Consider the following 26,927-nt stretch of genomic DNA (forward strand, 5'->3'; position numbering starts at 1 on the left):
TTCATCATGAATTCATAAGCTTTAAATCAAACATTTTTGAATTAAGATATTTTACTGGTCTTCTGATTTGGGATTCCAACCACTCAGCTAAATGAATTCCTGTCAAATATGTCATCAACGAGAAATAGCAATAAAATGGGAGCTTGAGTCAATTTTGGATATCAACACACCAATTCTCATTTTTGGGTGTTTTTTTCCTCGTGTGAACAGTGGATGAGTAACATAATTACTCATACATTGCTTACATCAATAAGCAGTAAACTGCTCACACAAATATTAACCACTGGAAATTTACATATGATTCAGAATACAGAATTCAGCAGAATATAGAATTCAGCAGAAGTGATATATGCTATAAGTTCATTTTAAAGACTTTCATGTTTTGGAAATATTAAATCATATTAAGATGCTTTATTCCAGGATCAGTGTTAATCAGGATTTGCACCCCAGAGCTAAATTTGGGCTTGTGGGAATATTAAAGGAAGAATGTCGCAACATTTTGCAGTATAATGATGATGCGCATGTAATCGTGTTTGTCGGAAGCCCGAGATTGTAATAGCACTAATTTCATTATAAATGCTCCATGTGGAGAGTGCCTTTCTTTACACAGATGAATGGATTTGACAAAGTGCAGGATTATCCTAACACGACCCTTTGAATGGCAGCTCTTGACCCAGTTCTGGGTCCCAACTCTGACTTTAAAGCCCCTGCTCTAGATAAACTTCTGTTTGCTTAGGGCAAGTGGGGGTCGGGTAGGGTGGGGGGATTCTCTACTGTGGCATACGCACTGCTCCTCAGTGAGGAATACTCGCATGGCTACGGTCACAGGGTTCGTCAGCAAACCAGTTAAAGCAGGTCAGATTGTGTTATCATTTTCAACGAAGAGGTGCCTCTTGTACACAACTGAAAAGTGTACGTTCTCAGAATCTGCATGGGGTTTTACCCTAATCCCCCTGCCCCCACTGCCTCAGCCAATCAGCAGGCTCCTGCCTCTCTGTTACATCACAGACTGACTGACCCAATTTGTCTGACAGTCTCTGCACCACAGCTTGGACAAGTTCAGCTCAGGACAAGCATGTGCATGTGTGTGTGTGTCTGTGTCTGTGCATGTGTGTGTGTGCGTGTATGTGGGGCGGGGGGGAGGGGAGTAGTGTGTGTGTGCATGTGGTGTGGGTGTGTGTGTGTGTGTGTGTATGTGGGGCGGGGGGGAGGGGGAGGGTGTGTGTGTGTGGGGAGGGGGAGTGTGTCAGCCATGGATGAACTGAAACATGTGTAAACATTATCTCTGCTTGACTTCAAGGACTTGAGCTAGTGTGAGATATGACACAGTGCTGCAAACATTCAGCCAAATGTGACCATTTTTAAGTCTTAGCAGACAGAACAAAACATGTAAGTTCTCCCAAAAAGTAGCCCATACTTAAAATAATAATAATAATAATAATAATAATAATAATAATATGTATTATTATTATTATTATTATTATCCCTGTGGCTTAACATTTTGCAGTAGATGGAATTGGCCCTGACTGAGTCTGAACTTCATGCTTGTTGAATTGTTTTAATCTATTATAACTACTTATTTTGTGTTGTCTTGGAGACAAATATAGCTCATAGGATCAGTCAGGGTGGCAGTTAGTTCTGAGAAGCATGGTTTCCTGCTTCCGTACGAGACAAGTTGCTCCGACGTGGCAAACGAACAAGAAAATATTTTCCTGTGGTGCTGATGCAACACAGCTCCACGCAACAGGGCAGAAACGGTAAACACACGGCGCTGTCGCTAAACGTAGAGCTAAGAGAGGTTCCTGAGCGTTCACACTTCCCTCTGCACCATGTGTGCTGGAAAATATACTGCTGGGTTCAGTGAAAAACGATTAGATACCATTTCACCCAACGTCACATAATTCTTTAATTAAGGGGAGCGCGATAATGCGCAGATTAATATTCCGGCTACATTTTACACACCGTGTCCCTTATGAATATGCATTCGCCGATGTTTTATGTCCAACGTGATTCATCTCAGGCTACGTTCAGGCTGCAGACCTTGATGCTGAATCCTGATTTTGGTCCGATCTTTTAGACGGACTGTCCTTACTCATTTTTTGAAAGCGACCCAAAAGTACTGCCAATGCAGAATTACGAGAGCATTAACCTGTCGTGTGATGTATAAATCATTTTGTCGGTGTTCCTCCAGTTGATCCTGTCTTTGATGGAGGGCATGCCCCACCCACTCGGCGTACTCTGGTGCACTAAATGCACCTGAGCAGGGAACAATTTCAATTTAAGCATCCACAGGAGAGTTGCATGCAGGCTGCGGGGTTACACATCAATTTATTTCCACATAGAAACCTAGCACAAATCAGAACTGAAAATATGTGAGTTCCGTGTGGGTTTCAGCTGTTCACGCTGCTCTTAAAACATCAAATTGTGTCACATCGGAAAAAATAAATCATTTGGGCCATTTTTGGCTGCTGTCTGAATGAAGCCGTAATGTGTTACTCTGCACCTTATTTTGAGGTTACTTGCCAATGCGGAAGGAATCCATGCTCTAGGAACTGATGCGGGCACCATTGTTTAATAGGAGGAATGGCACTTTTAGGAATGGCACTTTTGATGTTGAACTGTCAACTCTTGGTCGTCCTTCTTTCGGCTTCCCTCTGGCAAGCTTTTGGGATGAATCTCTCCGGTCAGAATCTCCGGTGGGCAGCCAAGGGAAAGATACGTAAAGACCGCCACCGAGCTCCGCGGGCCACGATCCGAGCAGGAAATGAGAGTTTTACAGGATCTCTGGGCCGAGCGTCCGGGAGCAGGAGAGGTCACGACTGCACGCTGTCAGGGCAGGAAATTGGCTCGGTTTCGAGTGAGGAGGCGGAACCCACTGCCGTAACATACTGTAGATAAAAACGACCCAATGGACACGCGCCAATGCCAGAAAGGAGAAGCCGGTCACTGCTGTGTCTCCAAGAGAATGCCATATGTACATTCTTTAATGTTATTTTGTCTATCTTGTCCTGTACAGATCAGCACACTACAGTTCCCACACTGTACATTAATAAAGATGGTGGGTATTCAACAATGCAAAAGCAGCCCAACCGCCCCGAATCAGAACCGATGACTTCCTGGTACAGTCATGTCCAGTCCCATTTTGACTCTCACCATATAAGTAAATGGGAAATTCTTTGAAAACCGTGCTGCATCACACATGAGCGGCAACATGCGTGACCATACTGCATTGTCGTTAGCAATCTGGTGTGTTAGACCGACAGAGTAGAACCATGGACAGAAAGGGTGGAAATCAACAGGGGCAGCCTCTGCCTTTACCCATACGAAGAAAGCAAAGTCACAGAGAAACAGGGAAAGCTGAGGACATGCAGCAGGGTAAGGAGCTGTCAGTCCTCTGATCTTTTGCACAGGCAACCTCCTTTGTTCCAAGGATGAGAAATAAACAATATACACATGAAAAGCCATACTGTAAAGTAATCAAATATATATATAAAGCAGTTTTACATTATTGAAACTTACCTACAGTATGGATTGTGATGTGGAAATGAAACCTCAGGGTTGGGTTCATAATGATGTCTAGTTTAGAAAAAGCTGTTCATTAAAAGTAGGAATTTCACAATGAAAAACTTTCCTTTACTTATTTTTTATTGGGAAACGTTTTTCTTCTTCAGTATCCTGAAATTGAAGGCATGGTTATATAAGTGGATTTAAATAATTAATTCAGATCACCTGTAAGTGTTTTGATGAGTCTTTATCGCCAAAGATTTTTAACTTTGATTTTGCTTTTAACATTAATTTATGCAACAATTATTTATGCAGAATTATTGAAGATTCCTTGAAAATTATAATATTTTACCAGGAAGTGCTTGTTATCTGGATAAAAAGGAAAAGATTTTACCTTTAAAAAATGCTCATTTTTTTCTGATGATTATAAACTGTGTGTACATACATGGTGTTATAAGACAGAGCCAAACAAAACTATCTATATATATACATATATATATATATATATATACAACAATATCATATATATATATATATATATATATAATATATATATATATATATATATATATATATATACTATATACACACATATATATATGATGCTCTTGTTCAACTGCATGTAGAGCTGTCCAAAGTGCTGAAATGACTAATGTGTCTATGTATCTTAGAGTACATTTATCATATATCTGGATAAGGACACCATTTGGATAAGGACACTGCAATTTGGAATAGCCAGTTGCGCTTCTGTAGTCACCACTGCACCCATAAAATGAGTGCAATTGCTGACGTGTTAGCACTTCTGATGCACTTGCTTGTGAACCAGTGAGCATTTCATAGTCTACAAACCACACTGTGCTACAGCAGAGCTAGCACCGACTGGAGAACAGGTGCATCTACCGCTGTTTGACTAAACCTGCCAACCTTCTGGCACCTGCCTCATGGCTGAGAAAATGTTCTGATACCTTCACAAATACATTTAATTCCCTCAGGAAAGCACAACAAAATCCGCCCGTTGAAATAACTTAGAACGAACACAAAGCTGCTGTGTTCTCAAGAATTGTATTTTAACATTACATTAAGGGCCGTGTTGAAAATAACACATTCCCATCCCAGTAATTACAGTTAAAAAGGCCTCAGAGCCCTGTTCAAAGGGATGAGCAGGGATTTTGCCTGTCAGATATATGAGAGATAACTGCCTAACAGAAGCTCAGAGCTGCCGTTACCATCTCCTCAGGAGAGAATTTCATGCTCTTTTAAGCAGCGTTTGGGGGGGTTGTGGGGGGGGGGGGGTGGGCTGAAGGTCTGGGAGACCTTTTTTACCTGCCCCCACCTCCACCCAGCCACCCGCTCTTCTCTATGCTAAAGTTATATTCAGCTTCTGCAATACCGAATGGGTCCTAATGGGAATTGGAAAAAAAAACAATTTGTTTTACACCTAAAGAGTGTGATTACTTACAAATGAACAGGAAACAGCATTGAGTGAATCACGCCGCTGCGGCATCGAAACAGACAGTGAGTGGGCGGAGAGAGAGACAGCAAGGCTAACAAGGACTTTAACCCTCTTGAATTGTTGCATTTAAATCATTCTGAGGGAGAAATAGGACATTCAAAGCACATGGCTATAGGCAGACAGAACACGTACAGTATTCATTATACATTGTCTTTTGCATATAGGTAATACGGGAGGATAAATTTACCCATGGAAATCAGGCAGCGAACCAGCCTGCTGTCTTGCCTGTCTATTTTCCTTTAAGCTACTGTTGCCTGTCACTGCCAGATATTTCATTTGAATAAAGTGAAATAAAACATTCTGAAGCAGGCTTCCTCTGTGCCCAGCAGCCACACAGACACATAGGGTATCTATTCACTGCATGCATATCATGCCATACACATTAGAAGACAGTTGTTTTTTTATTTTTATCTATGATTAATAAAAAAAGGCAATGGAATCAAAGGAGTTTTGACTAATGTTAAAGTTTAATGGATTCTTCATTGCAGCAGAAATGTGAACTCCCATTTAGATTTTTTAAAATTCATTTTAATTAAGCTTTCATTAACCTTGACTACAGCCTTTACGCGAGAATCACTTACTTCTGTATCCAAACGGTTTTATCTCTGAAACGTACAAATCCACATTTTTGGAAACAAAGCAAAATAACCTTAAATGTGTGTGTCTAGGGTAAAGGACAATTCAGGCAGAATGAATAACCATTTTCTATGATATTTGGAACTGGCCACAGAAAACACTCAGGACATAAATTGCTTTCTATTTCTCAAGCAGTATCTAGAGAAAAGACTGTAACCAAACACATTTTCTTTCCAAAGACAGCGCAGTACTGTGTAATATCTCTGAGCAGGACATTACTGAGACTTATGAAAACAAGAATTGTAGTGACATTACGTTACGGTGTCACCCTGCAACATAAATCAGCCTCTCAGCCCTTACAGTACACCGCAGTTTCAGCAATATAGCACCACCTGGTGGGACGATATTTCACCGTCCCTCGACTGCCAGTTGTAGACATTGCAAATGTTCAATGCTATGCAAACGGAAATTTTTCTAACAAGACCATGCGAGAAACGTGCTAGATCCGGAAATGCAGGCATATCGAACAATGTTTCTGAATATGATGCGACATGAATACGACTTCGGTTTTTGTGTCAAGTATGTGACTGGGAGTTCGTTATAAACTTCAAAAATACATGGCAATGATTATGAATTACTGTAGTGGATTGTGGTAGGACATTTCCAGACATTTTGTTTATACATTCAACGTCGTCTTTAAATGAAATGTGCAATTTGCCATCCGTAACTTATATGTCCTTATTCATTTGTATGTTTTATAATTCTATAGATTTACAGGAGTAGCCTACTGTTTCATTGCTGTTTTCAGATTAATTAGCTTAAAACAACAGAAATCTTCATATACCCTATAAATGTGGCATAATTAGTAAGCTATGACATAAGCATTGATGTGAAGACGCGCGTTATAGCCTACCACACCATACCACATCACACAGAGGGCATATTACAATGCAAGTCAGCACTCCCGAAAAGTAAGACCACATAAGCAAACTTACGATTAATTAAAATGGAAGATACATTCAACCTGATGGTAACTCAAACTGCATTGCAGTATCAGAATATGTCGCTGGAATGATAATTAGAAAGATATTATTTTCAGTTCCACGGTGATAAATAATACAAGCATATACCTTCACACGTGGTCTGACATTGATCTATGTGTGCATTTTATCACATAGCTAACAGTTTAATCTTTACAGCTACAAAACCTAATCGGCCATGGTACATTGCAACAAAATGGCATTCTCTACAAGTTTAATTCTTTTTACCATCTTCTTTCCTCCGTTTATTTAGCTTGAACGGAACACCTGCTTAATTAGAATGCCCTGTCCTACTTCCAAAGGTTTGCAGTAGCGAACCTCTGTGCAGCAGCCGTAGAGTCTACCCCCTCCCAACCCGCGCCCTCCCATCCCTTGAGTTTGTAATGCACTCGTTGCAGTAGGAGGATCCATGTGCACGGAATGACGTCTCACTGCAAGTCTGTCTGACTGCTTCGCTGTTATTACCAGTCTTCTGTCGGGAAGCAACATAATCGGAAATCAGCCGTAATATGAAGTGAATGTAAAAAAAAACAACAACAAAAAAAAAAACTAGACCATACTGTTGAGTCGTCGGTGTCAATCGACTAAAACGCCACTGTGCTGTACAGGATTACGACTGAGAAATGCAGCCATACACTTTTGCGCTTTAAGCTGTCAGAACTGGAACTAGTGGATGTATGGCAGGAGTAAATGGTTGTCAGCACACTGGGAATATTGTAAGGAAAAAATCTTTTTCTGTTTATTATCGTCTATTCTTTTCATTTCTGGATTATTGCTGCCCAGCAACACTGTCACCTGACTAAATTGGATGTCGTAATTCAGGTAAGGACTCACACTGTTCGGTTATATGTAGTCGACTAAAATCAGTTACACTTTATAGAATATTTGTTTGTTTTTTTTCAAGTTCAAAAGATTTAGTCAAAGTAAAAATATTCACTTTGAATTTCCCGAGACCTCGTAAAACGCACGGTTCAGATATCCTATGAAACCACAACTGATATAGTACGGTCTATAAAACCATATAGGCTAGCCTACTGAATAATTTCAATAATAACATCAGTTTAATAAAGTTCAGCGTGCTATATAATCTTCTCAATACGAATAGCAACAAAAATTAATGTTTCATTAAGTTTTGAAAAGGATGCTCAAACTATTAATAACTTTCACCGTGTAAACAAGCCTACATGTATTTCCTCTAACCCCGGTTTATTTACCTAATAAAATCTGACTTGACTAATATAACGATATATTTTATAGCCTAGTTAGTTAATATTTATCAAATTATGAATAGTAACCTACCTTAGTTGGAGAAGCAACCTTAACCCCTGTCACCCCATTTAATAGTTTCTGTCAACCTCTCATTAGAAAGTTTTAAACGGAACCGTAAAAAAGTCTGCAGAAACTTAAGGATTTTGTTTATATCCTACTTATTACAAGGACTTAGTCTACATTAATTCGCGGTTCTGGTGTGGTCACTAATATCAGTACCGTGTAGGCTGGTAATATACGCAAGCTTGCAATTCTGCGTTTAAACTATTTCTAGCACTTGCAGTGATCAATAATAAAAAGATACATCAAAAAATCGCATAATAAAGTATATTTGTCTATTTCGTGTTGACCATGTCCTTGCAAAGTATGGGTGCAAATTCATATTTGACGAAATCTGCTGAGTTGTTAAAATTAACATGTCATTTTCCTTTGAAGTACTTCCTACGGAGAACAGAAATCGGCATACTGCTTTCATCTAAGCATTTCCCCCTACTTTCCCTTATTCTCTGTAGCCTTATAGATCTTATAATTTTAGGCGACGTACTAGCAATGTTTTGACTGCAGTACCAATAAATGCGCGAAAGACAGTAGTCGAACCAGTCGAACCAATCGGTAGGTAGCATGATGGAAGTTTTCACGCAGCGCCTCTCATTTTGTCCAATGACTGGAAAGAAGAGGTGGGTGTAACTTAGAAGAGAACTCCACAGAGCCACGTGATGTAATTTTAAAGCAGCACCTATAATAAATAAATAAATCAATAAATCAATAAATAAATACTTCCCTGGGGAGAATTGGGTGGGACGAAGTGTTATCTAATATAATGAAACTAGTAGCACATTATGTTGAATTTTCCACAATATAAAATAGTTTTCAATGTTAAAGATAAGCAAATAAAATGACCAGTCAATGAGACACATTACCAGAAATGCAATCCTTAACTTATGCATTTGTGCCGTTATGTTTTTTTATAATAGCAAAAACACATCCATTGGGAAAGGCATTGGATAGCACTGCCAAAATCAACTTCAAAGTGGCACTCAGTGGTGTTACTTGGCATGAGTGAAAATTTCTGTCCCACTGGCCCCATCCCCCTGTTAGACAGATCATATCTCACCTCTGCTCTGTCTCAGTACCTGGCTGTGCTTCCTAGTTATTGTCACTGGATATTATTAAGACCTTTAACAATTGGTTTCAAATATGTAATTGAGGACTTGTGTATGTTTGCCCATTGCACTCAGAGCATAACTATTGTACAGAATGCAAATTAATTTAAGAAAATAAATGTACCAATTCAGATTTTTTTAGAACACATTAACATATAAAGTATGTTAGCCTAACTTGTTTGAGCCTATATTCTGGATATATCACAAATGTATATCTCTCCTCATGAACAATGCACAAAATATATTTATCAGCACATTAGGAAATACATCATATTCTGATGCTTTTAAGGGCTAATCAAACAGATGCACGTCGTTTTCAATTCATTGCTTTGTTCAGATGTGTATGGACGTCACAGCAGCAATAATGAGTGATAAATTATTCAAGGAACACATTCTAAATGCTCTTTTGCTTTGCTTCCCCCCCCCCCCCCCATCATCCAGGAGTATCAATGGTCCAGTCATGGAAAGACAGAGATACCAAAGCTTCTTTGAAGGCAAAGACACAGAACACAGGTGGCCTCACGCGCCCAACAGGGATTACGGTTGTTCAGGGGTGGACGGGAATCAGACCAACTGTGACATTTTAATAGAGGGTTTAAACGTCAACTCCGGGCACAATGTAACGGACAGCTTCAAGGAGAACGATGGAGACAAGGTCGAGGCGCCCCCGCCCTGCGCGAAACGCGCTCGACTGCTCGCCCCCCCGCGTTCCGGCACTTCCGTCAAGTTGGAACCGGACTCTAAAGAGCTTTCCAAAACGGTGGCGGAGTCCATGGGACTGTACATGGATGACGTCAGAGATGTGGACTACGGCTATGGCCAGCAGCGGGCCCACGAGGGGCACTGCGCTCCCCAGAAACTGTACACCGGCGCCGGGCCGCACCTGGAGGTCGGCCTGCCCGGGTCGGCCGGCAGTCCCAAATTGACGCCTCCACCACTGTCCTGTCCCATGGTGCCCAATCTCCTGAAGAATCCGGTGGATGGTTCCTCGGGAGTCGCGCAGGGGTCTGGCTCTCTGGCACCGGCCGTCTGCTGCAGCCCCCACAACTCGCACAGCTCCCTCTCCAGCCCGACCAGCCTAGTGTCCTCCATCGCCAGCCCCTCCTGTTTCGGGACCCCCCGCACGTCTGTGGGCAGCCCCATCCAGCAGGCCCTCCCCGGGCCCGTCCTCTCCCGAATTCAGCCCCGGCTCCCCACCACGTGCAGCCCGTCGAACACCAGCGGCGTCGGCTCCCCGCTGGCGAGCCCGCTCAACGTCCTGCGGTCGCCCATCTCCAGTCCGCGGAGCATGAGCAGCGTGAGGTCGCCGCCCTCCTGCAGCGCCAACCTGCGGTCTTCGGCGCTGAGCCCCGCTCACGGCGCTAACGGCAACGGCGGCAACGCGCACCCGCCGCTGCGCTCCAGCCCCGGTGCCGCCAACGCGGCGGCGGTGTCCAGCCCCCCGAGCTCGTCGGGGTTCCCCGTCTGCAGCCCCGACAGCGCCCTGGGCCTCGGCCTGGTCCAGAGCGACAGCCTCAGCCCCGGCGAGAGGGGCCGGGAGTTCAAAGGCTTCGAGTTCCCCAAGGTGGAGAGCGAGGACGGGGAGACGTACAGCGTGGGCCTGGACCAGACGGGCTCGGTGAAGTACATCAAGAACGAACCCGACCCCGAGGGCAGGAGCATGTGTCTGGCCTCTGAGCAGAGACGCTCCTCTGCCACGGCCTTCTCCGTGCAAATAAAAAGCGAGCCAAACCACGGCGGAGCCTGCCTGAATCTTCCCTACGACCAGCAACAGCACTCTGTGAGCCTCTTCCCTGCCACGGAGACCACTTACTTGTCCCTGAGGGATAACATAGATGAGTACAGCCTCTCTGGGATATTGGGACCTCCCGTCTCTTCCCTGAATGGTAACTATGACCCCGGTGTGTTTCCCAACGCCGCGCTGCCGAAGGGGATTAAGCAGGAGCTGAACGATGGCTGCTACTACCACGAGAACAGCGGCGTGCCGGCGTCGGCCATCGTCGGCGTCAACTCGAGCGGCCACTCGTTTCATTACCAGATCGGAGCGCAGGGAATGATGTCGTTTTCGCGGCACGACGTGAAGGACCAGACGAACCCCTTGTTGAATCTAATTTCTCCCGTTACGCATCAAGTGGAGGCCTGGAAGCCTCACCCGGACCTGTCCCAGGGCCCTCTGTCGTCCAGAGGAGGAGGTTATGCGGGTCAGAACTACATTACAGAAAGGTAAGAAACACGTGCTACATTTGAACATTGGCATTGTATGTATTGTGTGTGGAAGCAACACTGCGAGGACTTACTACTAGAGGCGACATTTTGAGTACTGTGAGTTGTACTGTGAGGTGACATTATGAGGACTGACCCTGTAAGTTACTTTTTTGTTATTAGCATCATCATCATCATCAATAATATTGCGGAGATACTGGAGATATTTTTCCCTAAATGAAGACTTAAGGGCACTTTATGGGAAGTATTAATGTGCCGCAAGCTGCCACTCATCTCGGGGGAGCAGAAAGAATCCACTGAAAAGTAGAATTAATGTTTTAGAAACGTGCATGCCTACATATATCTGCTGTAGGGTTTGAAAAAATAACAACTGTAATCATTTAGATTTATTAGTTGCTCATGCGTCAGCGGTGTATTAGAAGCTGAAGGTGATAAATCCATTCTTATGAGGAAAATTACAGATTCAGTGCCAAATTTGTTATTGGTGTTTTTCAGGAGACAGACAAGCGAATAACAACTTCTGGGCTTTCATCGCCCTTTATTATTATTGATCGAGAAACAGAGTGAGTTTGAGTTTGACGGAAATAAATGTTATATTTCCGTTTGTTTTGTGTCAAACCGCACAAGTTAGATTTTTTTAAATGTTATTTTTTCAAGCCTTCACCTTAGGCTACATTCATTTTGCCTGAAGTTGGTTTAAATCCATTCAGTTCATGTTATCTCCCTCCATCATGAATATGTTTCATTTGTTTATTTAAAGATCATGTTGCAGAGTTATGGACTGGAGCATTTATAGATATGCGTCGTGACAGTTCAATGAAAATGCCTTATAGTCAAGGTGCTTATAAGCTTCTATCATTAAGCCTGCATTGTCGGAAACAGTGAAGAGAAATCCAGTGAGGGGCGGGGGGGGGGGGGGGGGGGCAAAGACCTGACAAGCCTGAACAGGGATGCAGAGAACACACACTGAGAAACGACGATTGTGCCATTACAACAGAAACATGTGACCCTGATATCGTCTGTAAACACTGACATTCACCGTAGTGTAACTAGGAGCCAAAGTCTATCTCTTATCAAGGGAACATGTATGCTCAAAACCCAATTTATCCCATTATCATCAAGACACCCGACAACAACCTTGTGTAATGGAAATATCTTTTATGAAGGGGTCCGTCAGGTTTGAAGCAATATATATTAATTATTAATAGTAGGTTCCATGCTTTTGTTGCCAAATGGTTGGATTAAGCTGCTATTTTCTGTAAATGGGCCAGCATGCCATTAAAAAAATGTGTTTAAAAGAGACCAGGCTGCAAGACTTTTTTAGGGGGCATTTAGATGGCCTAGTTGTTATAAAAAATATATATTTTCTGCTCCTGGAAATTACTAATACGTCTAATACTTATACGTATATTGAGCAAACTTTAATTTTTGTCCAAAATATGTCCAAAATATGCAGAAAACCTAACAAAACCATGAATTTTGTTTCCCTAACATAAGCTTACATAAGATCCGTAAACACAGTGATCTTTTTCTGGGTTGTGCATCGCAGTGCTATTCCAGGATAACCAATTTCAGTGTTCTAGCCCAATGTGACTCAGTGCTTTCCAGTTAATGATTTTTTTCCCCCAACTCACCACTACAACCTCCACAATTACCCACACTGTCAGCCACAATAGCATTGTTAGTTCAGTTGCGTAAGATGAACTGGGCCAAGGACAGTGGTAATGACCTTGTGGTTGACACGGCCCTACAGTCTTCCTAAACCACTCTTGGTGTTGCTTGGCAATGGCCTATGAGGATCCCCGCTTGAGCTGGCTTTGGTTATGTCTGCCCCTCCCTCCCCCCACCCCCAACTCAACCCCTGCCACTCTCATTCCAAAATGAAGGATTATCCTGCCAATTCTTATCCTAAACCCTGACCCAAGATTGCTGCTTGTGGGCAGTGCATCCACTCACCACACTGTGACTAGGCTCCTTCATTCATTTAATTTCAAGAATTGATCTTGCTGTGATTGGCAGAAACCATTTGTCTGAAGCAATTTGGGTTAACTATTTTGTGCCTCCAGTTAAACTTTCAAACCTCTGGCCAAAAGTCACTTTCTCTCACCGTATACTCATATGCTAGTGTACACAAAACTCCACAAACTCTTGCACTTAATCCATTTACCAGACACACATTTTAAACTTTATCCATGTACACACTTACCGATTTAACAAACCTTTACCAAAGTTTTATCAGTTGCTATTTCTGTTTGTAGCCACTAGTACATAAGTATTACTCCAATGGTGTTTCAAAGCCAGCAGCTTCCTGTTTATAAACACACAACACCACACTGCAGCCCAATTAGCTGCATGGCCAATTAATTGGGCCACACTGCTGGCAAATTAGTAGATTTAGTTGAACAATTATGGGAACAGTGAAAGCATTTAGTTGATGATTTTCACTTCTTTGTGTTTGATTGATTTTCACACCGCCTGCCTGTAAAGAATGGGATTTTTCCCCCCACATCACTCTTAATCAAGCTTAGGGATGGGCCAGATCAGGTTGGAGAACAAGTGATTGACATCAGAAAGCTCAGTATGGTCACATGCTTCTATGTTTTATTACAGATTTTTGGTGCACTTACAGAACTTCAGCAGAAAATGCAGATGCTTCCAACAGATGGTCCTTTCACTGCGGCAATAAATTTGTCTGCAGACAATGAAATTATTGCAGGAAAAGTTTAAATTGAGAATACACCATGAATATAAAATGAAATTATTTCTAAAGGTGCTCATTTACTTCAAATGCTCATTCTTTTTTGGCCCTGGTCTTCTGCATCTGGGACACGCCCTTCTCCTTCTGAATGGATGCGTGTGGTCAAGGGTGTATCTGGGTAATCTCTGTCTAGAATTTGTACTCATGAAAAGAATCTGCCCTTTTCTATTGGTGAAGCAGAAGCAGTAATTACCAGACGACTGGATCTTTTGAGAGTAAATTAAGCGCAGAGGTCAACCTACAGCTTAGTAACAGTTGTCACCCTCCCATTTGAACCCTATTCTGTATTATTGACCTCATTTGACCCTGAGGAAAAAAGCACTGCGTCCAGGATAACAGAAATCAATTTCCCTTTTGCTCAGTCTCTACTCTGCTGGAATAAAAATAAATAAATAAAAACTTTACCTTGAGGGTATTTCACAGATAGATTCAATTGTTTTATATAATGGTTGCATGGGTTTGCTGTGTCTAGATCAATAATTGGCTTACAGCAAGCTATGTGTGTCTGATAAGATAGGAAAAAAGGAAATGTGTATCCGACAGAGTGGAAAAAACCCACTAACCAGACAGCGAAATGGCACTACAGTCCTACTGTAATGCCATATGGTCCAGGGATATCTGTGGAATCCCAGCCACCCTTGTCTTAATAAGATCCAGCTTATCATAGTGTCAGACGGGATGACAGGGCCGTGGGTGGAGTGGCAGGGCGCCACACAGATTTGACATCGGGTTTGACATTGAGCAGTGTCCACAGAACTAGGGGACTTCATAACCGCAGAGGTCAAACCCATTCTCTTAGGATCGTTCTGCCAATGTGCTGCTGTGGACGTTTTCACTGTGATATCCGAGCCCTGCGTTTATACTAAAACCATCGTCTGATACAATACATTACATAAGAGTAAAAGCTCAAATCTTTGGCTCCCGCTAACCCCCAGAGTGAAATCCCAGCTATGTGTGTCTGTCTTTGGTGGGCCTGTAGGCGGGGGTAACATTTTTAATTAAAAAAGGCTGTACAGCAGAGGAATCTGGATTACACAGTGTGAGCTGGCTCCGCTTTGAGAGCTTTTAAACTCATTTAAATGCAAAAAAAAAAAAAAAAAAAAATCTACTGAGACTGAATGTATACTTAAAAAATGTGTGGAGGCACATTCCTCCACTATGTGGACAAAGTATATTGTTTATTAAATGTACACTGGTTAAACATTATGCGAAGAGGAAACGAATTACTTTTAACTACTGTTGTTCCACGCAGACGCAGATAAATGTCATTTCAGCCAAGCAATAACAAATGAGGAAACATTATCAATGACCTACTTTTACGTTCTAAATTACTTGTGTGTGTAAAATCATCCAATACCCTATTTACTCAGGGATTCTGCACGGGAGAGCAAAGTCAAAGTTGGTCATGGAGGAATGCTTTGTATTCACTCTCAGATTCTATTTAGGCTATCCATTAAAGACCAAAGAGCCCTGAAACTGGTTGATTCTCTCTGTTTACTTTGAAACTGTTAATGGCAAACTGTTTCATTTTTACTAAACTTTGTAGTAAATGTTTATAATTGAATCCTGTTTGAAAAGGGACTTCTGACCTGGAGGCTGCAAGTTTGAATTGAAGCGAGGCATTGCTGATTAGCAAGGTGCTGTAAAAAGCAGTGTAAAAAGGACGAAATGCAAAAGACAAGATGGTTACACAACGATAAAAATGAGAATTAAGCAAATGTTGCTGATCATACTGCGATAGAGACATTATTCTCAAATGATGATAGCCATATTGGCCTATTGGATTCAAGTCAAAATCAACCACCCAGTGCAAAGGAAACTGCCCGTAGCAGTGGTACCCTAACATAAAGATGAGGGGGGGGAACCAATGTTGCATGGACCAATCACAGTCCAATGCAAAGAATCAATAAGGGGTGGATAACGTGTTAACGTGAAAACTGTTTGCTCATTCAGAGGTTCGCGGGCTTCTAAAGTGTGTTTACCTGCCCTGTGTAGCTAAGGCTCAACAGCTGACAAGACAACAGGGGAGGATCAGTTCAACGGGAAAGAACACTTGTAACTGGACCCCTGCCAACGCAATGTTCTGCACTGGGACGAACGCGCATATTCCTGCTGGATCGCTAATAGGCGCTTAATTGTATGTTCTTATACTGAATTAATGGAGGGCGTTGATTTGATTAAGCCCTACGCCACTGGATACAAATGCCCAATTAAATCCGAACCGCCACGCGTTCTCCCCGTGCGTCGTGTAGCATCGCGTGCAAAGCACCGAGAGCACGCCGAGCCGTGCTAGTCGCTCGCCCGTTTGGTTTGGTCAAGTTCAGTTTGCATGCGATTTGCAATGCTGGTGGTCTCTCGAAGGTTTTGTTTTGAGTTTAGTCTTGGTTTGCTTCAGGCCTGGACCTACTTGAATTTGTTTAAAAACTTGCAATGCGGATCAGCATTATTTTCATTTTGGGCTGCGGGGTGGCTGATCCTGCTAAGGCACTGTTCTAATGCACGGACAGGCCCCAAAGTCTGGCATCAAACCTGGACCATTTCAGTGTTGTTTGTTGCACAGTTAGCTGTAATGCAGGCATGATGGGGTTTATGATGTGTCGATGGAATAATCACACCCACAGTCCCCCTGCTAAGATGAATGAAGTGTCTTCCTCCAACTCGTGTCCGACTTGCAGTCGGAGTGTGCAAGTGTGACCAGATGTGGTAGATGCATTATTATTTGTGCTTGCCTGTCTCTATGGCAGAGATTTTGTGGGAATGAGTGGTGAATATGATTGGGCATTACAAATCGGCGTGGAAAAGCATACATTATTTTTTAGACAATTCTTTTAATTTCAGATTATAATTTTTTATAATATAAATTAGAAACGATTGTACGGTATGAAATTGAGTGAACGTGAATGGTCGAACATTGTTTGTGTTCACATCCAGGTATGATCCAATAACCGTCAGACATGCTGCGTACCACCCTATTCTATTCAAATCTGTCAACAGAACCAGGTGCAAAAGTGCTGATTGGTGGTGTGAAGCAGGTCGGGTTGAAGTGACCGCCCCTGTTGATGTGCGATCAGGGTAGGAGAGTGTCTGCTGCAATCGCTGAGCCTGGCCGAGTTGCTTCAAGACCCACACTGTTGGTTTGCTTGTGTAGCGTGAGTGAAAGCTTTAGCCAGGGTTTCCCGCTGCATATGATTTACATCTCATAGTATCTCTTTCACACGTGCAGTAGGTTTAAGAGTTTGCTTTGGACACTCCACCTGTAAGGCATGTTAAACCTGCTTGTCAGGACTCAAAAAATAATTTCCATTACATTCTTCAGGTAAATTAGAATTGCCAGTACATCTTTTGCGCATTCTTCCACACGAAACAGTTTGTCAGAGTAAGGTTCCCAGCTTTAATGAAAGTTGTGCTCGGTCGAGTCAGTTTAATAGGCCTTGTTAACCTTTTTCTTATCAGCTTTATTATAGGAAACATATGCAAACTAGTTCCCATGCTGCATTGCTGTTGATAATGATTAAAATCTAAAGCCTTTAGGAATAACTTGTCTGAGGAGCACTTTTAAGAGTGAAGTGGATCCACAAATGCTCTATTTCTGTTATTGAGTGGGACAAATTTACACTTTTCAAATTCTAGATAAATTGTGCAGACTTTTGTTTAATTTAATTTCTGGTTTTATGATCACAAATACTTATGAATGAGGCAATGGAGACATGGCACACTGTTTTATAATGTTTAAAATAAAGATTAAAAACATGTACATATTTTTTATCTTTATTTTAAAGACTAAAAAAATAGACATGTGGCATACTGTATGTTATATATTTTTTTAATACAATGTTTATTACAATAATATATTGAATATTGTTTTTATTATGTAGGCATATGAGAGTGCTTTTTCTGGGACTAGGTTTAAGGATTAATGTGGACTGGCCTTCCTGTATCTCAGATGTACCATGGGAAAATGAAAATAACTGAGAGATTAGCTGCTGTGTGTGGTAGTTACCGACCGTTGCAGGTAACCGTACCTCTGACTGTTGGGTGCCTTTCCTCTTCCTGTACGTACAACGTACACAGCATGTAATAACAATAATTCTTAGGCCCGTAAACCTTTCACTTTATATCTTTTGTATGTTAGAGACAGAATTTTGTTTTGTTTCGCTGGCACTCACCTCCAGTCAACCTCCTCCCACTCCTCCTCCGTCGCACGCACACGTATTCATGCAGGCACGTACACACACAACTCACACTCTCGCTCACGCACGCACGCACGCATGCACACACACACACAAACACACACACTCTCTCTCTCTCTCTAATGTATACACAAACATAATCACTCCCACACATGCATGTCCATTTCTGACAGGGTGCTGCAAATCTTCCCATGAATGCACGGCTAAAAAGAAGAAGCCTGTCCTCATTTGAACTCCTTCCTGAAACGCCGCTTGAAAAAGTTGTGGGCATGCCCAAGTGCTAAAGTTTCCTCCTTCCTTCTGAAAAAAAAAACCACACTCCTTAATTTTCCCTTAAGCCTATATCTGGGGCCGGACCTGGTATTTCTGTGCTCCATGTGTGGTGGGGTCACTTCAACGGAGCAAAGGAAGCAATGCGTGTCCCCACGACTCTCCTCTCTATTCTCTTCACTGGGGGGTGTTCCCCCTTATCGCAGCTCTTGGAACCTGTCTGGACATGAGTGGCCATTCCTACCCTGCCCTTAGAGCTCCTGAACACACCACATTAGCACGTCCGCGATTACCCGTCCGTATTAAACCGTTTTAAACTATGCCATATGTGTTAGATATCCTGCAGGGTTTTTTTTTTAAACTGGTGTTACAAATGGGATTTCGATTTCCTCCAAAGAATTACCCGAAGCACAGTAACACATTTCTTCAGCATTGTTCCAAAAAAATAGTTTGTACCTGTTATTTATCATTTGAAGTATTTCCCACATCGTATGGTTTATTCATAAAACAAACGGACCGAGGCATTTGGCAGTAACAAAACTGGTGATTCAGTCCATTTTGGCTCACTATTTGCCACACAGCGTGGAAGTTTGGCAGGGCATTTACATGCCATCGACTGTGCATACATGCCACTGACTCCTTTCTGCTGGGGCCTGTATCACAAAGCAGGATTGCTGAGTTAGCTGGATAACTGCACTGAGTAAAACCCGGTACCCTCCCCATTCTGGAACATGGACTGTAGTAAAAAGAGCTGTTCCAGGTTTTACTCGTTGCAGTTATGTGGCTAACTCAGTAATCCTGCTTTGTGAAATACCCCCTGGGTTTACAATACAAGCTATGCAGTATATTTGTACATACTGAATTTCAACAGATTGCTATGTTTGATCCTGAGAAAAAGATCTGCTGCCACTTCGGAATTCTTTTCTAGTAAACCAGAGCAACTCGGTTTTCAAAGTTACAGCCTACTTCATTTAGCTATTGTTGTTGTTGTTTTTGTTGTTATTATGGGAATACGGAATTAACATATTTTTTTGCGGCGATCATGACTGAACAAAGGATAGTTCAAGTTTATTTTGCGTCTTTGTGCACAAATATTGATTCTGTAGTGTTTATTGTGAGACTGGTTTTATTGTATTTACAGATTATTTCTTTTTTTTAAAAAATCATGCAAGATGCTACCTGAATCAGTTAGATCTGGCAGACTAGGAGTATTTGATATGAAACAGTCTGTATCAGGTGGGTGAATATTTGCATGTATGAAAGGTTCTGAATATGCAAAGAATTGTGACATTTAGCTTGTTGTGGGTTACATACCATTACGTACTTGCTAGAGTTACAGTCGTTTATAGTTTATATGCAGGTCTATAAACATTGCAGGAGTGCATATTGGAAAGGTGTGGATCTTAGCTGCCATTGGAAATTGTAAATGGCATATAATTTGTCAGTGAAAATGTATGTAGGGCCACTATGAAACTACGTTTCAACTTTTAAATTGTGTACCAATCGGATTCTGGGTAACTGGAATTCAGTAAAGTCCACTGAAAAAATCACTACGAACCAACTGTGGATTGTATAGAATTATGCGGTATACAGTATTTTACCGAAATTGCTACAAACAAAGTGTACTGGAAACAAGTGCAACAGGAAGTTTCTGTGCATTGACTGATCCTGGATTACTGTTATACAGCTGCTGAAAATCCTGTTTACTTGTTGCGGTCTATACCGGGGTTTCACACAGGTCTTGTGTTGCCTTCGGGATATGCAGTAGAATAACACAATGACCCTGTAGCTGAGGAAAGTAAGAAGAGGAGATGCCTCATGGCAGCCCACAGAAAAAGCACACATGCTGTATCGCATGGGCCTGCTCAGAGATTGGACAAAGGCCATAAAACAGGAATATAAATCATTGCTGCAGAAAATAAAAAAATAATAATTTTTGTGCCAGTTAAAATGTCTGCGGTACAGTGGGTCATAAGAGAAAGACCTTTTTGACTGTACTTGTTTGACGGGAAGCTTTAGAGTGATTTCGTTCTGAGGCTGATTGAGGGCTGGATGGTGCAATGCTGTGCCGAGCTCAACTTGCATTAAGCCATCGGTGTAGCGCACAGACGGACAAGATGCGACAACGGTGTTTGAGGTGGCATAGCAACAATTATGTCAGCTGCGTGAGAATATGTGACATTACAGCCCAGTGGTGGGAGGGGGGATTCGATGTCTCCCTGCTGATGGAACTCGCAGGCTTGTCTGGGGGCTTGGCCCGGCGTGTTCCGGATGTTTTGTGGGCACGTTCCGGGTCCCTCAGTACTCAGCTGGAGGACCGCTCTGAGATTGCTTCTCACCCTTAGCCTCTGTGCACCTGTCACCACCACAGCTGCCAAGGCTGCTCCGGTCTGGACAGCTTATTTTTTACCAGTTACCTTTCCTGTCACTCCCCCAGGGGGCGGGGCTAGGAAGTAGAGCTCTCTGGAATCACTTCAGAATAATGATGTCCTTCAAAACGCAATAGTTTTGTGCTAAAATTTCACACATTTCCAGATCTCCGATGCCATTTCATGTTTCTAGGGCATCTTTTTTTATGCATGACAATATTCATCAGGCTTAAAAATTTCATTTTGAAAACTGAGACAACTGTGTCATGCATCTGATGCAGATCTATGTAAAAACCGTTTGGAAAACTCCCAAATTTAAATACTCATTTGATATGTGCTTAAGGCGTCAACAGAACACACATCTGGAGTGAGAATTTAGTATTTTTCATGGATGGCTGGAGTAATACTTTGCATTCTTTACTCGAGCCAGAAAATGAGGCAAGAATGCACGGAAAAGTGTCATTCGACCATAAAATGCACATTCCCACCATAAAATGCACATTATACAAGCTGTCGATAAGGGCATTCAGGTACACAGCCAGAGATGTCGCTGATACCATCTGTTCATTTCTGGTGGTGCTATCCCCATCCTCCCCAAAATGAGAATTTGTTATCTGACTGAGACAGCCAGTACATTGCTAGCCTCCTACTTCCAGCGCTAGCCTTTATTTTTGCCCTTTGCTAGACTGCCTGGCAGTTCATGTTCACTTTCATGACTATTGGATTATTTTGAATAATTGAATATAATTGTATTATCTATTGATAGTGACTCTACCTTTGGCGCAGAACCAGTCTGCCACTGCTGCTATCTCAAAGCCAACGTTTTGTTCAGTTTTTTTCCACTTTTTTCCAATACGGAAGGTAATACGAATCCCATATTTATTTATTTAGACCTTTCCTGGAATTTGTGAGTGTTTCGTTCACAAGAACTTAACTGATCCAAACAGTTTTTTTTTTTTGTTTTTGTTTATGCAGATGCTGTTTCTCTCAGAAGTAGGAAGCTTTTTTGCTATAGCCAGTTCTCGGGATGCCTGGTGCATTAACTTCGTTCCTCTTCTCCTCCGTGCTGGCAAAACACGTTTAAATTAAACTGCGCAGAAAACGGCTTCAGCGTGCGTGTGGAAGAGCAGCAGCGCCAGATCCATCAGGCAGACTCACGTAGCCCTGTGTGCGCTGCGCTGAGCTCTTCACACACAGCTACTTTTTATGGCTTTACCCAGAGGGCTTTGCTCTTTCAAGGGGATGCTGTTCTGTCACAACACGTTTGTTTGTTGTTTTTCGTTCACCTGTTTTCAGCTTCCTTTTCCCTTGCGTCCAGTCCAGCCCGAACAGAGCTGGGGGGGCGGGGGAACGGGATGCATGTACACACGTACATACTTGCCATGTTGATATGGGGGTGTGTGTGTGTTGGGGGGAACTGGTCTTATGAAACAGAGGTTTCAGTTTCAATTCTCTAGACCCTTGAACAAGGAAATGAACCTAAATTACTTGTACAAATGGTTTGTGTGCTTTAAAACATGTACAGCAAATGCAAAAAAATTCCTCTGACTCAGACTTAATACTAATTTCTGGATGTGTATGTTATTATGCATTTTTTCTGGCAGTGTTCTGGCAGGATGGCTGCCTTGCATCACCCAGGTGGGTTGTTGAGGTGACATTACCCTCCCTTCACTGTAGAGCACTGTGTTATTCTGAATGGTGTTAAATGAATGCAATGTAGCATTGCTATTTTTATATATGCATCTTAAAGGGATGGTTAGTTTGCCTGCCACTAACAAACAGTAGTAGCCCACTAGTTGACCAATAGCGAACCACCATCAGCAAAGTTGTAAGTCATGAGCATATTGCTGATTGGCACTACACCTACCTGCCAGCACACAGTCAAGGTCCCAGTGAGCAAAAGCCAGATTCTAGATGTCTAGAGGGGTGGAAATCTAGGTTGAAAGATGTTTTGACGTAAACGGATTAGGTTACCCTGAATATAGCTCAGGTTTTACCTGGATATAGCCTGGCTATGTCAACTAAAAAACTTTCCCTTTTCAACCAAATGTAGCCGGGTTTTCACCTGAATGCCTAGATGGCATTTCAAACACATTTTAACCACAAAACTATTCACGGGGGTGAAGTAGTTAATGCAATAAATATGCATAATAATTGGTGAATCTCCTGCCACTAGCAGGCTGCAGTAGCCTGATTTTTAAAATATTGGCCGTCCAACATCTGGTGCCAATGGTAGACCAGCAGGTTCTTGCTTTCTGTGTTAGCTAGAAAAGGGCACTCTACAAACTGCATTGGATCATTGTATCGACTCTTATGTCAAGTAGGAAATTAGTCTATGAATTGCCTAGTCGTCTATACACTGCATTTTAAGTCGGTAAAAGGTCTCGATTTTGATAGCTACCCTAACTGTATGTTGATCTTGACTCAATCAGTATTGTCTTCAACTTTTTCCTGTGCAAACACAGTTTTCATGGTAATTAAACTCCCCAAAATGTGTTTGCAAGTAATTAAAAATATGAAAGCTAAGGACAGATGTTGGTTGTATCCAGGCCATTTATCACAGAAAGCATGGGTTGCTGTATACTGGTCACACTCTAATGAAGGATAAAGCCAAATTACATTTGACTGTCATGTTTGGTAGTGAAGCAAAAGCTTGATTACTCTATAAAATCACATTTGGAGGGGCTCTTTCTTGATCTAGGACAGCATACTATCTATGTCTGCCCTTCCATTGAAATGTAACGCATTGAAAACTAGTCAAGAAAATGCAAAACTGAAACATCAAACCTTTTTAGCCAAACCCAACAAAATTCTGGAATGGTTTGGCCCAGAACAGTTCTGTCCGCGGGTGAAAAAAAATTTCATTCAGCTGTCAGAGATACAGGAAAAATAAACATGCATATAGAAAATAACCACCTTAAAAGTGAGGTTTTTTTCTAATGACTGTAGTTTGGTTTCCAGAGGTCTTTAAAGGCGCCTTTAGAGGAAACAGACCACCAAGGCAGCTGTGGCAGGAGCCAGGTAACACAGACAGCTAAAACCCCAGCGAGCGAGCGAGCGCCCACTGAACCACTGTTGGCCCACCAGAATTTTGCTCATCGGGGCAACCACATGAACCGCATGACCCGACTTGACTACGGCTATCTGCATGCGGCAGGATTCTTCTCCAGCCATTTTGCGTTCTCCAAGCCATTTGCGTTGATCCCCATCTCGGGTGCCTCGCCTGAGCTCCCTGCTGGTGCACTGCTGACATGTCAATTTGCAAAATGAGCAAAAAAAAAAAAGAAAGAAAGAAAAAAATTTGACAGTTGAACCGATGGTAGGCCTGAATCGTAACTAGCTGGAAAGTGGTCAATACAAAGAGCCGATCTTACTTGGGGTGGGGAGAAAGGGAGGCTTCAGCTCCTACAGTACATTATTTCTGTCCTCCCATTCTTTCTGTCCTTCCTTAACTGCATGCGAACAGGTTGTTAAACAGGATTTTCTGGTACAGTTTTGCAGTTCAAGTTATATATGCCTGTGGCTCTTAAATAAATTTACAGAAGTGTCAAATTTGAGTGCTTTGGCTCCCATAGAACTGATGAGAGACCATTAAATGAATATAGAGCTGAGTATCTGTTGTTAGGTTTCAGGGCTCCTCCCACAATATACAGAGGAGGTTCAGTTTCCCATATTCCTGCCCGAGGTCAACAAAGCACAACACTGTGGCACCTTTCATGGGTGTCCTAAAGCCCAAGGCATCCTTCCATTAGAAAGGGAGTGCAAGGGCAAATCCTGTGGTAAAATTGGGGCTGCACTTGTCTTTCTTTCCAGGGGACATTTTTGTCGTGAGAATTCAGTGAAACACTTTCAAGCATTCAGGTGAAAACCTGGCAAAATTTAGTTGAAAAGTGAAAGTGAACGTAGGACACAGCCTGGCTACATCCAAACTATATCCTGAGCTATATTGGGGTTAACCTAGTCCAGTGGTAACCAACCCTGTTGTGCCATCCTGTAGGTTTTCATTCCAATCCCAACAAAGCACACCTCATTTAACAGCTGGAGACCTTATTAAGCTAATTAGTAAAACCAGGTATGCCAAATTGGGGTTGAAATGAAAACCTACAGGATGTTAGATCTCCAGGAACAGGGTTAGTTACCACTGACCTAGTCGATATTTGTCTCTCAGCCTTGATTTCCACCCCATTGGATGTCTGGATTCTGGATTTTGCTCACTGGGGTCCTTCTTCTTTGTTCTAACATCACACGAGCCAGCGCTGGCAGTCATTGGCCACATGCATTTTGTGGGCGGGCTTGCCTAGAGTCCCACCCTTTTCCCTGTTTCAACAGAAATTAGCAGGAGCACAGTGTAGAGGGAAAGGTGTCGGAACTGTGACTGTTTGGCTTCCTTTCTGCTGCTACACGCTGAACTCTCTCCAGCTGGAGCTGATTTTGAATGTTATTTTTTTGTTTTTTTACCTTCAAAATAAATGGTGGCACTGACATTCACTTAAGAGCAGACCTCACAAGAAACGGCAAACTAATTTAAGTAAATCTGCAATCACTTTTGATGAAAAATGCTGATCAATTTCTTTGATCATTCTGTTCAGATGGGCACACCAATGATGTGGTGCTGGTCTGGATGGATGGGGTATCGGTGATTTGGCCTGAGTATTGGTAGTATTTACACAAACACCAAATGAAACACAGTGTCCTCGTAATGTCAGCAAGGAAACATGCTTACCCAATTTTAAAAGCTATAAGAAACAAAGAAAAAAAAAACATCAAATGTTTATTTTTGGATCGATATGAGACTGAAGTACACATGGAAGTGTGTATAGTATGAATCTTCGTTGTTTGTGAGGTTAGTGTGTGCTCTGAGGTTACCTCTGTACCATGGTGCTCATCCGAAAATAATAAAAGTAAAGCAATATAACTGTAAACCAAACAGAGTCAATTTTATTTTTAAAGCTCATTTTACAAAAACATTTCACCGCGTACCCAAGCCTAACACTCCAACAGAACCAAGGCTAAGATAAACAGGGGCAGGGAAAAAGTCCCTAGGTGGAAGAAATAGGAAGAAACATTGGGAGGAACCAGACTCAATAGGGGGAGCTCTTCCTCCTCCTCCTTAATTACTTGGCCCCGGCCAAGGGGGTGGGGGACTGTAAATTTGGCATTGTTTACCCGTTATCCCACAGTACGGTACATGCCTGCTATATGAAGAGACTGGCTTTCCATCATAGTCAGAGTCTTACACATTGTCCCCAGCTTCCTGATGCATGATCATTTTGGTTTCATTTATGTAACATTATTCAGTGACTTGTAACCTGCTGGGAATCCATTCAATGCTCATGACCAAGTAGACAAATCTGCAAAGATGCATGAGCTACTGTATGAGAGCACATTGTGGCTACTGAATTAATTATCTGTCCTGGTGTGTATGCTTGTGAATGTGTGTGTGCGTGTGTGTATGAATCTGTGTGTGTGTGTGTGCTTGTATGTTAATGTGCATGTGTGTGTGGTGCAAGGAGGCCGGGACTTATGTGAACTGTGAACTTAAACAGTGGCACAGTAAAGTCTGTCTTATTGAAGTGAGTCATATCCTGTACTCCTGTACCATGTGACACTGCATATAATCTCATACTACTCATACTACTCCCCCACACTGGTACAGATGATAAGAAAGATTGTTCTTCTTTACAGATTACAGATAGGAAGACATATTCTCAGGAAATGAAACATGCCACCTGTGCCCTCTTCAGTAGTATTTTTCTTTGTTTCTGTTGAGGCTGTGTTGGAGAAGATGACAGACTAATCAGGAATGAGTGGTGTGAACTGGCCTTTCCTGAGAGGTGTTGTTCTGACCTCACAGGGGTCAGTGGGCGGAGCCTCCTCTTGAGTTTCATAATTGGTCAGTGGTGAATCATAATGCCACAGGACCTTTTTCTCCTCTCAGTGTGCTTCTCTGTCTGCTGTCAATAACATTGTAATAATAACATAGCTTTATAATATATTAGGATTGGGGAACTGTAGCCTCTAGAAAATAAGAGTTTAACCTGTGTCTTGACTA

At 42.3% G+C, this 26,927-nt stretch overlaps 1 protein-coding gene across 1 annotated transcript in view; it reads left to right on the plus strand.

The window, feature by feature from the left end:
• Positions 1 to 6,999: 6,999 nt before the first annotated feature.
• LOC135254812 (mineralocorticoid receptor-like) overlaps positions 7,000 to 26,927 on the plus strand; it is a 71,060-nt gene continuing 51,132 nt past the window's right edge. The window contains exons 1-2 of the mRNA XM_064335334.1: positions 7,000 to 7,455; positions 9,507 to 11,288. Coding sequence (XP_064191404.1) covers positions 9,526 to 11,288 — 1,763 coding nt within the window. The 5' untranslated portion in view covers positions 7,000 to 7,455; positions 9,507 to 9,525. The remainder of the gene's footprint in view (positions 7,456 to 9,506; positions 11,289 to 26,927) is intronic.

The sequence above is a fragment of the Anguilla rostrata genome, chromosome 5, assembly GCF_018555375.3.
Source record: "Anguilla rostrata isolate EN2019 chromosome 5, ASM1855537v3, whole genome shotgun sequence".
In the NCBI taxonomy this organism is placed as follows: domain Eukaryota; kingdom Metazoa; phylum Chordata; class Actinopteri; order Anguilliformes; family Anguillidae; genus Anguilla; species Anguilla rostrata.